This window comes from Pseudorasbora parva, chromosome 4, assembly GCF_024679245.1.
Source record: "Pseudorasbora parva isolate DD20220531a chromosome 4, ASM2467924v1, whole genome shotgun sequence".
Taxonomy (NCBI): domain Eukaryota; kingdom Metazoa; phylum Chordata; class Actinopteri; order Cypriniformes; family Gobionidae; genus Pseudorasbora; species Pseudorasbora parva.
The window spans coordinates 57034271-57050247 of record NC_090175.1 but is presented as its reverse complement, the minus strand read 5'-3'; the positions used below and the strand labels follow the sequence as shown (position 1 = coordinate 57050247).

General features: G+C 41.2%; 2 protein-coding genes across 2 annotated transcripts in view; one reads left to right on the top strand and one right to left on the bottom strand.

Moving 5' to 3' along the window:
- The first annotated feature begins 2972 nt into the window (after nucleotides 1-2972).
- atp5pf (ATP synthase peripheral stalk subunit F6) lies at nucleotides 2973-9884 on the top strand. Its single transcript, XM_067442876.1, has 4 exons — nucleotides 2973-3087; nucleotides 7068-7241; nucleotides 7789-7913; nucleotides 9792-9884. Exons 1-4 carry the CDS (start codon nucleotides 2975-2977, stop codon nucleotides 9821-9823), a joined length of 444 nt encoding a protein of 147 aa, XP_067298977.1. The 5' UTR covers nucleotides 2973-2974; the 3' UTR covers nucleotides 9824-9884.
- Nucleotides 9885-11800: 1916 nt separating this feature from the next.
- gart (phosphoribosylglycinamide formyltransferase) overlaps nucleotides 11801-15977 on the bottom strand; it is a 55072-nt gene continuing 50895 nt past the window's right edge. The window contains exons 20-22 of the mRNA XM_067442290.1: nucleotides 15687-15828; nucleotides 15344-15459; nucleotides 11801-12258 (exon numbers count right to left, since the gene is read on the bottom strand). Of these exons, the coding sequence (XP_067298391.1) occupies nucleotides 12061-12258; nucleotides 15344-15459; nucleotides 15687-15828 (456 nt within the window). The 3' untranslated portion in view covers nucleotides 11801-12060. The remainder of the gene's footprint in view (nucleotides 12259-15343; nucleotides 15460-15686; nucleotides 15829-15977) is intronic.

The window sequence follows — 15977 nt, the reverse complement described above, 5'->3', positions numbered from 1 at the left end:
TGGGCCAGATCTGGGCCGACACTGTTAGAATCCAGATATTGAGATCCAGATATGGTCCGGATCTGGGCCGACACTATGTTAGATCCAGATGTGGACAGACACTAGGTTAAAATCCAGATCTGGGCCAGATCTTGGCCGACACAGTTAGGATCCAGATGTGGACCGACACTATGTTGGGACCCAGATGTGGGCCGACACTGTTAGAATCCAGATCTGGGCCAATATTGAGATCCAGATGTGGACAGACCCTATGTTAGGATCCATATTTGTGCCAGATCTTGGCCGACACTGTTAGAATCCATATGTGGAACATCTGGGCCGACACTATGTTAGGATCCAGATGTGGGCCGACACCATGTTGCTGTCTGGGTAGCTATTGAGAGACAAACGCCTTAATCTCACTGCAAAATCAAAAGAAAGCGGCCAGGAAGATTGCTTTGCATTGCTTTTATTTAAAGGGCCTATGTGTCTGAATTCTCATGTATTAATTGCTTCTTTTTATTGCCAATGCATGAACAGTTTGTAACACAACTTAAAAAAACGAGACCTTCCCCGACTTCCTAGGTTGTCTATGAAGGTCTACAGACTGAACTCGGGACATTTTTGCGGGGAAAATCTAAATGACGTTGCGGTTACTCCCTGTTCAATGACACGTGAAATAAATGCTTATACAATGTTCAGGTTAACAGCGACAGAGCCGTTCTGGACTGTAATATCAGTGGAAAGAAAAGGGGCTAATTCAAACTATAGTCTCAAAATATACTTAATAATCAAACTATCACAACAGTGCTGCAGTTCACTCAACAGCCACCGGTGCCGCTAAAAACAGGCTTTCTGGATTCTTCATACAGCCATTCTAAAGTATTTATCATGGTCATGTTCTGAATTGATTTGATGCTAATTTATAAAATAATATCCTGCATTGACACATGCAAATGGCTCTAAGAATAGGTGTCATTTTCTCCACGTAAAATGTTATTCTTTTGATTTTGCTGTGAAGATTTGGGGTGACATTTTTTGTAGCGCGTCTGTACGTCACTCTCACCTCTCCTAGCCAATAATAGAAAGCGTCTCATGACCCACACTAGCATAAACTGATGATCCAGAATCTGGTGTGAAATGATTCATCCAAGTCTCATAATCCATAATCAACCCGTCTGATGAATGTCATAATCAATCGTTTACAGAATCGTCTCAGTGATGACGTCACTCATTCGCACGGCCTGTTCTGAGATCAGTGATGCATCATGGGTAATTATTATCAGTGTGGGTTGTGGTGCTGAAGGGTCTCCAGATGGTGATGAGGTTCTTTCTGTGGCGTTTTTCTGTGTATCATTTGCTTTTGACTGGAAAACAACTGCGCTTTCTACACTGTATTCCATAAATAAAGTTTTGAATGTACATATGGACTCTTTGTCGTGGCTCTTTTGTAACATCAATATAATAAATCAAACTGTATTGAAAGGTCTGTCATATTGACATATTCATTGCATTTTGACCCAGATAGCAAAGTTCTGACAGCGTCACATGGGCCGTTTCTGACCTACACACATCAAGCCGGTTTTACTCGTGTGCTGTGTGGCCCATGTGACCTGCCATACACCGATCAGGCATAACATTATGACCTAATATTGTGTTTGTCCCCTTTTTGCTGACCCGTCGAGGCATGGACTCCACTAGACCGCTGAAGGTGTGCTGTGGTATCTGGCACCAAGATGTTAGCAGCAGATCCTTTCATTGCTGTAAGTTGTGAGGTGGGGCCTCCATGGATCGGACTTGTTTGTTCAGCTCATCCCACAGATGCTCGATTGGATTGAGATCTGGGGAATCTGGAGGACAAGTTCCTCAAAACATTCCACTCACTGCATTTGTGCTTTGTGTCAGGAGCATTATCCTGCTGGAAGAGCCAGAGCCACCAGAATACCGTTTCCATGAAAGGCTGAACATGGTCTCAGCAATGCTTAGGTAGGTGGAGCGTGTCAAAGTAACATCCACATGGATGGAGGACCCAAGGTTTCCCAGCAGAACATTGGCCAAAGCATCACACTGCCTCCGTTGACTCCATTTGGCCCTTGTCTAACTTGCTCAAATCCTTACGCTTGCCCATTTTTCCTTCTTCTAACACATCAACTCTTAGGACAAAATGTTCACTTGCTGCCTAATATATCCCACCCACTAACAGGAGCCGTGATGAAGAGATCATCAGTGTTACAATTACACATAAGGTCCACATAATCCATAGTGATTTTTGATTTGGTTGATCTATTACATTTCTGTTATTAGTTGTCAAAGTTTCGCCTTATATTACTGCTTAATAATTTTCACATATTTTTTTATTCAGGTATTAAAACTCTCCTCACAGAAATGTTGAGAAATGACGTCTATGGTAAACAGACTGTCTCCCTCTGCTGTCCAAATATCATATTTACTCAGATGTTTTGTTTTAAATAGGCTGATTATTAAAAATGCATGTTCGAGGCGGGAAGTGTGTAATTTATTTATGTTTAATGTAAGATTAAAAACAGCTTAATTTGCTCAGAAATTCTCTGGGGAAACGGAATCCACACACGCACACGAAAGGGCTTGCTATTAATTATATATATATATATATATATATATATATATATATATATATATATATATATATATATATATAATATATATATATATATATATATATATATAATATATATATATATATATATATAATATATATATATATATATATATATATATAATATATATATATATATATATATAATATATATATATATATATATATATATATATAATATATATATATATATATATATATATATTATATATATATATATATATATATATATATATATATATATATATATATATATATATATATATATATATATATATATATATCAAAGTGATATCGATACTTTGATTATTATTATGATTATTTAGACTTATATTTTTTCGAGGGAGGACCCGATTTATCATGACACCGGCAGCAAATGTGACGCCATCACGCGTCATACCCATAAGCTCTTGCGGTGATCCGGAAGCGCTTATCGTCATCTGTTCTTCGGTGCCTCGGGTGTCAAACACAAGGTTAGACGAGATTTTATTCTTTATCATGTTTGTTTCGCATGAAAACGAGAATAAAGCTGTTATTTATGTTTATATACTTTTGTATGTGTTTTAAACAGTAGTCCCGCGTGAGGTCAGTGTTATTACACGCGTCTCTGGCGTTAATGAACATTAAAGACTCGAGATGCACGATAATAAAACGCATTTCACAGAAGTAACTTGTATTAATGTTAATTACGCATGCTTTTGTTAATCATAGTTATGAAAATTCGATATTATGGCATGATTCAAATGTGATAAAGGCGAAATTATTAGGCTGCATACCTTCAAACTTGACTTAATGCCAACATTTTATTACGAATGAATAAAGCATATTTTTTATTTAATGTGGCAGAAATGAACAATAAATATAAAAATACTTAAATACATTTGATTTATTTGAAATGTTTTTTAAATGTCGTTATAACTGCACTTTGTTAACGTGTGTTTATTATGTTTTATTTATTGAGTATGTTATTTTTAATATTCTCAAGATTTAAAAGTTATTTGTGTGTATTTTTGTCATTATATAAACAGTGGCATAAAATGGTTTTAAAGGGTCAGTTCACCCATCACGATTCACGTCATATTTCATGCATCACGTCGTATTTCATACATCACGTCATATTTCATACATCACGTCATATTTCATACATCACGTCATATTTCATACATCACGTCATATTTCATACATCACGTCATATTTCATACATCACGTCATATTTCATACATCACGTCATATTTCATACATCACGTCGTATTTCATACATCACGTCGTGTTTCATACATCACGTCATATTTCATACATCACGTCATATTTCATACATCACGTCATATTTCATACATCACGTCATATTTCATACATCACGTCGTATTTCATACATCACGTCGTATTTCATACATCACGTCGTGTTTCATACATCACGTCATATTTCATACATCACGTCGTATTTCATACATCACGTCGTATTTCATACATCACGTCGTATTTCATACATCACGTCATATTTCATACATCACGTCATATTTCATACATCACGTCATATTTCATACATCACGTCATATTTCATACATCACGTCATATTTCATACATCACGTCGTATTTCATACATCACGTCGTGTTTCATACATCACGTCATATTTCATACATCACGTCGTGTTTCATACATCACGTCATATTTCATACATCACGTCGTGTTTCATACATCACGTCATATTTCATACATCACGTCATATTTCATACATCACGTCATATTTCATACATCACGTCGTGTTTCATACATCACGTCATATTTCATACATCACGTCATATTTCATACATCACGTCGTATTTCATACATCACGTCATATTTCATACATCACGTCATATTTCATACATCACGTCGTGTTTCATACATCACGTCGTGTTTCATACATCACGTCATATTTCATACATCACGTCATATTTCATACATCACGTCGTATTTCATACATCACGTCGTATTTCATACATCACGTCGTATTTCATACATCACGTCGTGTTTCATACATCACGTCATATTTCATACATCACGTCGTATTTCATACATCACGTCATATTTCATACATCACGTCATATTTCATACATCACGTCGTATTTCATACATCACGTCGTATTTCATACATCACGTCGTGTTTCATACATCACGTCGTGTTTCATACATCACGTCATATTTCATACATCACGTCATATTTCATACATCACGTCATATTTCATACATCACGTCATATTTCATACATCACGTCATATTTCATACATCACGTCATATTTCATACATCACGTCGTATTTCATACATCACGTCGTATTTCATACATCACGTCATATTTCATACATCACGTCATATTTCATACATCACGTCGTATTTCATACATCACGTCGTATTTCATACATCACGTCGTGTTTCATACATCACGTCGTGTTTCATACATCACGTCATATTTCATACATCACGTCATATTTCATACATCACGTCATATTTCATACATCACGTCATATTTCATACATCACGTCATATTTCATACATCACGTCATATTTCATACATCACGTCATATTTCATACATCACGTCGTATTTCATACATCACGTCGTATTTCATACATCACGTCGTGTTTCATACATCACGTCATATTTCATACATCACGTCGTGTTTCATACATCACGTCGTATTTCATACATCACGTCATATTTCATACATCACGTCGTATTTCATACGTCGTGTTTCATACATCACGTCATATTTCATACATCACGTCGTGTTTCATACATCACGTCGTGTTTCATACATCACGTCATATTTCATACATCACGTCGTGTTTCATACATCACGTCGTGTTTCATACATCACGTCATATTTCATACATCACGTCGTGTTTCATACATCACGTCATATTTCATACATCACGTCATATTTCATACATCACGTCGTGTTTCATACATCACGTCATATTTCATACATCACGTCATATTTCATACATCACGTCGTGTTTCATACATCACGTCGTATTTCATACATCACGTCGTGTTTCATACATCACGTCGTGTTTCATACATCACGTCATATTTCATACATCACGTCGTGTTTCATACATCACGTCGTGTTTCATACATCACGTCATATTTCATACATCACGTCGTGTTTCATACATCACGTCGTGTTTCATACATCACGTCGTGTTTCATACATCACGTCGTGTTTCATACATCACGTCGTGTTTCATACATCACGTCATATTTCATACATCACGTCATATTTCATACATCACGTCATATTTCATACATCACGTCATATTTCATACATCACGTCATATTTCATACATCACGTCGTGTTTCATACATCACGTCGTGTTTCATACATCACGTCATATTTCATACATCACGTCATATTTCATACATCACGTCATATTTCATACATCACGTCGTATTTCATACATCACGTCATATTTCATACATCACGTCATATTTCATACATCACGTCGTGTTTCATACATCACGTCATATTTCATACGCTCTACATCACACGTCTTGTATCCTATGTCCTACTACGCCATAGATCATGTCATATGTCCTACATCATATGCCCTACGTTGTACGCCATACATCACTCCCTATATCATACATCATGCAACATGTCATACTCCCTGTCATGTGTCCTATGTCATGTAACATGCGGCCTATGACATCATGTGTCCTATGCCTTAAATGATACGCCCTATGTCATACATCTTATGCCCTACTACAACGTGTCGTACGTCCTATGCTATACGTCTACACGCCCATTGTCATGTGACATAAGTACTACACAACACACGCCCTACATCATAGGCCCTGTGTCATACACCCTACGTCATGTGACATACGCCCTACATTATAAGCCGTCACATCATGCCATACGCCATGCGACATACACGTCATATGCCCTAGATTGCACGTCCTGCATCATGTGACATATGGCCTAGCCTACGTGATGCGTCCTACGCCTTTTGTTAAATGCTCTGTCGTACGCCCTATGACCTGCATCATATGCTTACGTCACGCGCCCTATGTCATACATGCTACGACATGCGTCCTACATAGCACTTTTGCAACCCCAGCACTACATCATACACCCTGCGTCGTACGTCCTACATCCTAACATATGCCCTACGCTGTACGTCCGACTCCTACGACATGCGTCATATGTCCTATGTCATGCGTCCTTTTATGATGAATTGATGAGCTTCAAAACCTCTGCTCTATTAAATGCCGTTACAAAGCCAGGATCGTTTTTCTTCATTGTAATTGATTGGGAAAGTCTCATACACCGGCTTGAGGCGGGTCAGTAAATTATGGAATCATTTCCATTTTGGGATGAACTATTCCTTTTAAGATGACAATGATAATGTTTATGGCGATTATTTATCCCGCCCAACCGACAGTCGTTGTGTGTGTTTCTCCATCCCTCAGCATCATGGCTCTTCATCGGCTCTTCCGGCTGTCGTCTCTGCTGCGTTCGGCTGTGAGTGTGACGCTTCGCAGGAACATCGGTCTGTCCGCCGTGATCTTCAACAAAGCCAAAGATTTGGATCCGGTGCAGAAGCTCTTCCTGGATAAGATCCGCGAGTACGGCTCCAAGAGCAAGTGAGTTGATGCGTCTGCGCTGGGATGCTGCGAGTCTTTCACAGCGATTCTAACTCACTCCATAAATGAGTGTCGTCTCAGAGCGTCTCACTCACTCACTCACACACTCACTCACACACACACACACACACACACACACTCTCACACTCACTCGCTCACTCACACACTCACTCACTCACTCGCACACTCACTCACTCGCACACTCACTCACTCACTCGCACACTACACACACTCACTCACGCTCACTCGCACACTCACTCACTCGCACACTCACTCACTCGCACACTCACTCACTCGCTCACTCACTCGCACACACACTCACTCACTCACTCACTCACTCGCACACTCACTCACTCGCACACTCACTCACTCGCACACTCACTCACTCGCACACTCACTCACTCACTCGCACACTACACTCACTCACTCGCTCACTCACTCACTCGCACACACACTCGCACACACACTCACTCACTCACTCGCACACTCGCTCACTCACTCACTGACTCACTCACTCACACACACACACTCTCTCTCTCTCTCTCAGGGCGGCCGGCGGTGTGGTGGATGGCGGTGCGGCCTATCAGAAGAACCTGACGGACGAGATGACCAAACTGCAGCGGCTGTACGGCGGAGGAGATCTCACACAGTTCCCTCAGTTCAAGTTCCCAGGTGAGCCGGAGGAGCTCTTCAGAGTCATTCAGCAGCACTTTAACAATTACAGTTGTTGTACGTCCTATGTCATGTGACATACAGCCTACGGCCTGCATCATGCCTATGTCATACACCTACGCCATGCGTTTTACACCCTACCTCATATGGCCTATGTCGTGTCATACGCCCTCCTACGTCATATGCCCTATGTCATGCGTCCTACACCATATGCCCTACATTATAAGCTCTACGTCACATGCTGTAGATTATATGCCATACATCATACGCCCTATGTCATGTTGTGTCCTACATCCTATGCCCTGTCATGTGTCCTACATCATATGCCCTGTCATACACCCTATGTCATGTGTCCTACATCATATGCCCCGTCATACACCCTATGTCATGTGTCCTACATCATATAATAATAATAATAATAATAAATTTTATTTATAATGCACTTTATATTAAACAAAATCTCAAAGTGCTACAGAATTTAAAAACAAAAACAAAACAATCAACAACAATAAATAAATAAAACCGAAAAATAAAATAAAATAAATTAAACAAGTAGCAAGTCAATTAAAAGTCAATTAAAAGCTCTGCTGAAAAGGTGGGTTTTAAGACCACGCTTAAAAGTATCTATAGTCTGTGGAGTCCGCAGGTGGTCAGGGAGAGCATTCCACAGACTGGGGGCTGAAGAGCAGAATGCCCGATCCCCCATAGTACGGAGATTGGCTGTGGGAGTTTTGAGGCGATACAGCGAAACAGAGCGGAGGTTACGAGTGGCTGTTTGTGTGGTGAGGAGTTCCTTGAGATACGAGGGAGCATCACCATGGATGCACTGGTGGGTAAGGAGAGAGATCTTGTACTCGATCCTGAATGACACAGGAAGCCAGTGGAGTGATTTTAGAATGGGGGTGATGTGGTCGTATTTGCGCACCCTCATGAGAATCCTAGCAGCGCTGTTCTGAATACACTGCAGCCTCTGGAGATTTTTGCTAGGGATGCCAATAAGGAGCGCATTGCAGTAGTCCAGCCTGGAGGAGATAAAGGCATGGACAAGCTTCTCCGCATCAGCCAGCGATAGAATGGGACGAAGTTTGGCAATGTTTCTGAGGTGGAAGAAGGAGGTCTTACACAGGTGTTTGATGTGCGCTTCAAAAGTAAGCTGTGATTCCATTCTGACCCCCAGATTCGTGACTGAAGTGGAAAGAGGAATGACCTGATCAGAGAAAGCAATGCTGGTGATAACGGACTTCTGGACCTGAAGTGGAGTGCCGACTAGGATAGCTTCAGTTTTGGAGCTGTTTAGCTGCAGAAAGTTTTGCTTCATCCACGCCTTTATCTCATCCAGGCAAGTGATCAAAGTGGATGGTGTGAGGTCAGCAGAGGGAGATGAACTTGTCCTAAAGTAAAGTTGAGTGTCATCAGCATAGCAGTGAAAAGAAATCCCATGCCGGTTGATGAGACGGCCAAGGGGGAGCATGTAGAGTATGAACAGGGTGGGTCCGAGCACAGAGCCTTGAGGGACACCGCAGGTGACATTGTGTGACAGGGATGTAGCTTCTCCTAACGCGACATATTCAGTTCTCCCAGTGAGATAAGAAGAAAACCAGTTGTGGACCGAGTCAGAGAGACCAATGGAAACCTCACCATAGGTGCCCTGTCATACACCCTATGTCATGTGTCCTACATCATATGCCGTCATACACCCTATGTCATGTGTCCTAAGCCCTACATCTACATCATATTGTCTAAAATGTGACTTAATATTAATGACTTGTTTATTGCACACATACAAATCATGAATCACACACGATGTGTTCAGTGCTTTTGGTTGTGTGATGTTAACTCATTGTGTGTGTGTGTGTGTGTGTGTGTGTGTTTCTTCAGAGCCCAAACTGGAGGAGGTGTCGACTAAATGAACAACGTCCGTCTGTGCTGAACCTCTGTAGACAATATTTAATAAACAAACCTCAAAACTCATGTTGTGTCTGATGCGTTTCATACAGTGTCTAAATCTGAACATTCATGAAAGGCATCACACACACACACACACACCAAAACGGTCTTCATCTACTCACCCAAATGTCGACTTGCTTGTTCAAATATGATCAGTAAATGATAAAGGAACCATTAAAATACATTTAAACGATGTCCTGGACAGAAGAACACAAACCGTAGCGTGAAAAGTAAAAAAAATATTGTAAATGAATATGCTCATGTAATGTTTAACCAGATCTAGTCCACTGAAAAATACCAAATCAGTCCCATCTCTGTGGTTATGATCAGACTTTAAAGGTCCCGTTCTTCACGATCCCATCTTTCAAACTTTAGTTAGTGTGTAATGTTGCTGTTGGAGCATAAATAATACCTGTAAAATAATAAAGCTCAGAGTTCAATGCCAAGCGAGATGTTTTATTTAACAGAAGTTCCCTTTCAAAGCCGACAGCGAGCGGCCGGTTTGGACTACAGCGCTGCACTTCCTGCTGTGATGACGTCACTAGAACCGTTTGTTGACTAAAGCTCCGCCCACAAGAACACGCAAAATAGGGGGCGTGGTCTCGTTGCTCTCCCACGCGGAGAAGAGCGCATTCAGCGCTGTCATCGCCCCGTTATGGTAAGAGGCGGGACCTTTCCGGGCAAAGTGCGCTAAGCTGCTGTCCAATCACAACACGGGAAGCGCTGGCCCAATCAGAACTCGTTACGTGTTGCTGAAGGAGGAACTTCATAGAACAAGGAAATCATCAGGCCGTTTATAGGACAGAGGAAACAGCGCTGTACAGATCAGGCAATTGTGTGTGTTTTTTACAAGCGAAACATGAACTCATGTTATATTGCACACTGTAAACATAATCAAAGCTTCGAAAACACGCAAAGAACAGGAGCTTTAAAATTATGATCTGAGGTCATTACATGAGCCCATGCTTCAGCATTTCTGACGCTGGTGTTCATGAAAGTAATAACGTAATCATGCTCGTCATGCAATGAAAACATGCATTTTGGACATAAAGTCCAAAAGTTTACTTTGTTTAAATTTTAGTAATTTTTTCTTATGTCCAAAAATATATATATATTTATCTAAATGAGAACGCGTTTCAAGTTCAAGTAATATATAAAAAAAATATTACTTGAAATAAAATATAAAAACTAATTTTCATTTAGAAACTGGATATACTAAAAAGTTTAAGAATATTTGGACATATTGGAGAAAATTACTAGAACTTAAAATTTATTTGGACATTAAAACTACGTTTTATTCAGAACCTTGAACTAAAATGAGTTGTTTTAAATTAAATTAATTTCTAAATGAAAACTAAAATGGAAAAGCTAATTGTACTTAAAACTTAACAAATTACTGTTAACATTTATATTACATTTATTACAATTATTTTAATTTTGGTAATTAAATATGTCCAAATGTTTTAATTTTAGGTTTTGTTTTTAGTATGTTTAGTTTCTAAATGAAAATTAGTTTTTATATTCCATTTTAAGAAATATATATTTTTAAAAATACTAAAATGATATTTTTATAACTTGAAATAAAATAAAATATCAATTTTACATTTAGAAACTAAATTTGTGTTTTAAATTGCAAAAAATTACTAAAATGAAAAATATAAAAACAAACAAACTTTTAATGTCTAAAGAGTTTACTATTTTTATTAATTTTTTTATTTAGAAACTTGTACTAACATTTTTATTTCAGTACACATTTATAATTGAAAAATAGAATAAATAATTTGAACCTATACAAATTTTTAATTTTGTTGATTGGGCATAAACTTAAAATAAATAAATAAATATATATATATATATATATATATTTTTTTATTTAAACTATAGTGCATGATTGGCTTTGGTGTTCATCAGAGTTATAACACACACACACACACACACGATCAGGCTGGTCAGTGCGAGTTTAATTCCAATAGCAAACATTGATCTATTTCTGTTACATGCAGAGAATAAAGTTCATCACGGCAAATCATCCTCAGGCATGAGTAGACGTTCCTCACCGGTGATCTAACACTAAAGCTCGTCAGAAGAGCGTCTGGAATGAGATGTGTGTGTGTGACTGGATCTGGAATGTGATGAGATGTGTGTGGGTGTGTGTGTGTGTGTGTAACTGGATCTGGAATGTGATGAGATGTGTGTGTGTCTATCCCTGAGCACTCTGGCTCCACACGAGCCGGCCGTCATCCCTCAACTTCACTCCTCCGCTGGCCACCAGCTCCAGTGCGGTGGGGAAGGCCCGATGCTCCGCCTCCCTGATGCGCTCTGATAGGCTGTCCTCGCTGTCCGTCACCAGGATAGGCACCGCCTCCTGCACCACGATCGCGCCTGCGTCCACTTCCTCCTGTCCAGGCAGAGAAGTGGAGAGTGACTGTCACCGAACTCACACACTCGTGTGTTACTGAACTCACACACTCGTGTGTTCTACTGAACTCACACACACGTCTCACACACTAGTGTGTTCTACTGAACTCACACACTCGTCTCACACACTCGTATGTTCTACTGAACTCACACACTCGTGTGTTCTACTGAACTCACACACTCCTCACACACTCGTGTGTTACTGAACTCACACACTCAACTCACACACTCGTGTGTTACTGAACTCACACACTCGTGTTACTGAACTCACACACTCGTCTCACACACTCATGTGTTACTGAACTCACACACTCGTGTGTTCTACTGAACTTACACACTCGTCTCACACTCGTGTGTTCTACTGAACTCACACACTCGTCTCACACACGAGTGTTACTGAATTCACACACTCGTGTTCTACTGAACTTACACACTCGTGTGTTCTACTGAACTCACACACTCCTCACACACTCGTGTTACTGAACTCACACACTCAACTCACACACTCGTGTTACTGAACTCACACACTCGTGTGTTCTACTGAACTCACACACTCGTCTCACACACTCGTGTGTTCTACTGAACTCACACACTCGTCTCACACACTCGTGTGTTACTGAACTCACACACTCGTGTGTTCTACTGAACTTACACACTCGTCTCACACTCGTGTGTTCTACTGAACTCACACACTCGTCTCACACACTCGTGTGTTCTATTGAACTCACACACTCGTCTCACACACGAGTGTTACTGAACTCACACACTCGTGTTCTACTGAACTTACACACTCGTGTGTTCTACTGAACTCACACACTCCTCACACACTCGTGTGTTACTGAACTCACACACTCGTGTTACTGAACTCACACACTCGTGTGTTCTACTGAACTCACACACTCGTGTTACTGAACTCACACACTCGTGTGTTCTACTGAACTCACACACTCATGTGTTACTAAACTCACACTCGTGTGTTCTACTGAACTTACACACTCGTCTCACACTCGTGTGTTCTACTGAACTCACACACTCGTCTCACACACGAGTGTTACTGAACTCACACACTCGTGTGTTCTACTGAACTTACACACTCGTCTCACACTCGTGTGTTCTACTGAACTCACACACTCGTCTCACACACTCGTGTGTTCTACTGAACTCACACACTCCTCACACACTCGTGTTACTGAACTCACACACTCAACTCACACACTCGTGTGTTCTACTGAACTCACACACTCAACTCACACACTCGTGTGTTCTACTGAACTCACACACTCGTGTGTTCTACTGAACTCACACACTCGTCTCACACACTCGTGTGTTCTACTGAACTCACACACTCGTGTGTTCTACTGAACTCACACACTCGTGTGTTCTACTGAACTCACACACTCGTGTGTTCTACTGAACTCACACACTCGTGTGTTCTACTGAACTCACACACTCGTGTGTTCTACTGAACTCACACACTCGTGTGTTCTACTGAACTCACACACTCGTGTGTTCTACTGAACTCACACACTCGTGTGTTCTACTGAACTCACACACTCGTGTGTTCTACTGAACTCACACACTCGTGTGTTCTACTGAACTCACACACTCGTCTCACACACTCGTGTGTTTTACTGAACTCACACACTCGTCTCACACACTCGTGTGTTACTGAACTCACACACTCGTGTGTTCTACTGAACTCACACACTCGTCTCACACACTTGTGTTTTACTGAACTCACACACTTGTCTCACACACTCGTGTGTTTTACTGAACTCACACACTCGTCTCACACACTCGTGTGTTTTACTGAACTCACACACTCGTCTCACACACTCGTGTGTTTTACTGAACTCACACACTCGTGTGTTCTACTGAACTTACACGCTCAACTCACACACTCGTGTGTTACTGAACTCACACACTCGTGTGTTCTACTGAACTCACACACTCGTCTCACACACTCGTGTGTTCTACTGAACTCACACACTCGTGTGTTCTACTGAACTCACACACTCGTGTGTTCTACTGAACTCACACACTCGTCTCACACACTCGTGTGTTACTGAACTCACACACTCATGTGTTCTACTGAACTCACACACTCGTCTCACACACTCGTGTGTTTTACTGAACTCACACACTCGTCTCACACACTCGTGTGTTACTGAACTCACACACGTCTCACACACTCGTGTGTTTTACTGAACTCACACACTCGTGTGTTTTACTGAACTCACACACTCGTCTCACACACGTGTGTTTTACTGAACTCACACACTCGTGTGTTCTACTGAACTTACACACTCAACTCACACACTCGTGTGTTACTGAACTCACACACTCAAGTGTTCTACTGAACTCACACACTCGTGTGTTACTGAACTCACACACTCGTGTGTTCTACTGAACTCACACACTCGTCTCACACACTCGTGTGTTCTACTGAACTCACACACTCGTGTGTTCTACTGAACTCACACACTCGTGTGTTCTACTGAACTCACACACTCGTGTGTTCTACTGAACTCACACACTCGTGTGTTCTACTGAACTCACACACTCGTGTGTTCTACTGAACTCACACACTCGTGTGTTCTACTGAACTCACACACTCGTCTCACACACTCGTGTGTTACTGAACTCACACACATGTTTTCTACTGAACTCACACACTCGTCTCACACATTCGTGTGTTTTACTGAACTCACACACTCGTCTCACACACTCGTGTGTTACTGAACTCACACACTCGTGTGTTCTACTGAACTCACACACTCGTCTCACACACTCGTGTGTTACTGAACTCACACACATGTTTTCTACTGAACTCACACACTCGTCTCACACACTCGTGTGTTACTGAACTCACACACTCGTGTGTTCTACTGAACTCACACACTCGTCTCACACACTTGTGTGTTTTACTGAACTCACACACTTGTCTCACACACTCGTGTGTTTTACTGAACTCACACACTCGTCTCACACACTCGTGTGTTTTACTGAACTCACACACTCGTCTCACACACTCGAGTGTTACGTAAGCGGAGAGAGGAACATACGGCCACGAAGTGTACGGAGCAGCCGGTGATGCGGACGCCGGCCTGCAGAGCCTGTCTCTGAGCGTTCACTCCCTTAAACGCCGGCAGGAGAGACGGGTGGATGTTCAGCATCTTCCCTGAGAGACAAAACACACACACACACAAAAAAACACACACACACACAGTCAATCCTGCGCTTCAAAACACAAACACACACAGTCAGTCAGTCCTGAGGTTCACATCACACCTCTCTCACACTCTTAAAGTCAGTCCTGCGCTTCAAAAAACACACACACACACACACAGTCAGTCAGTCAGTCAGTCAGTCAGTCAGTCCTGAGCTTCACATCACTCTCACACACACCGCTCCACTTCCTGACGAAAGGTCCCGTGAGGATCCGCATGAATCCGGCCAGACACACCAGCTCCACCCCGAACTCCTCCAGGACTCGGTCTATGGTGCCGTCGAACTCGGCTCTGCTGCCGTACTGCTTATGATCCACAACCTGACACACACACACACACACACACACACACACACACACACACACACACACACACACACACACACACACACACACACACACACGAACCATACAACTGATGCCAACAGTCTCAGAGAATTGCAGAATTGCAAAAAAGTGAATATTTTCAT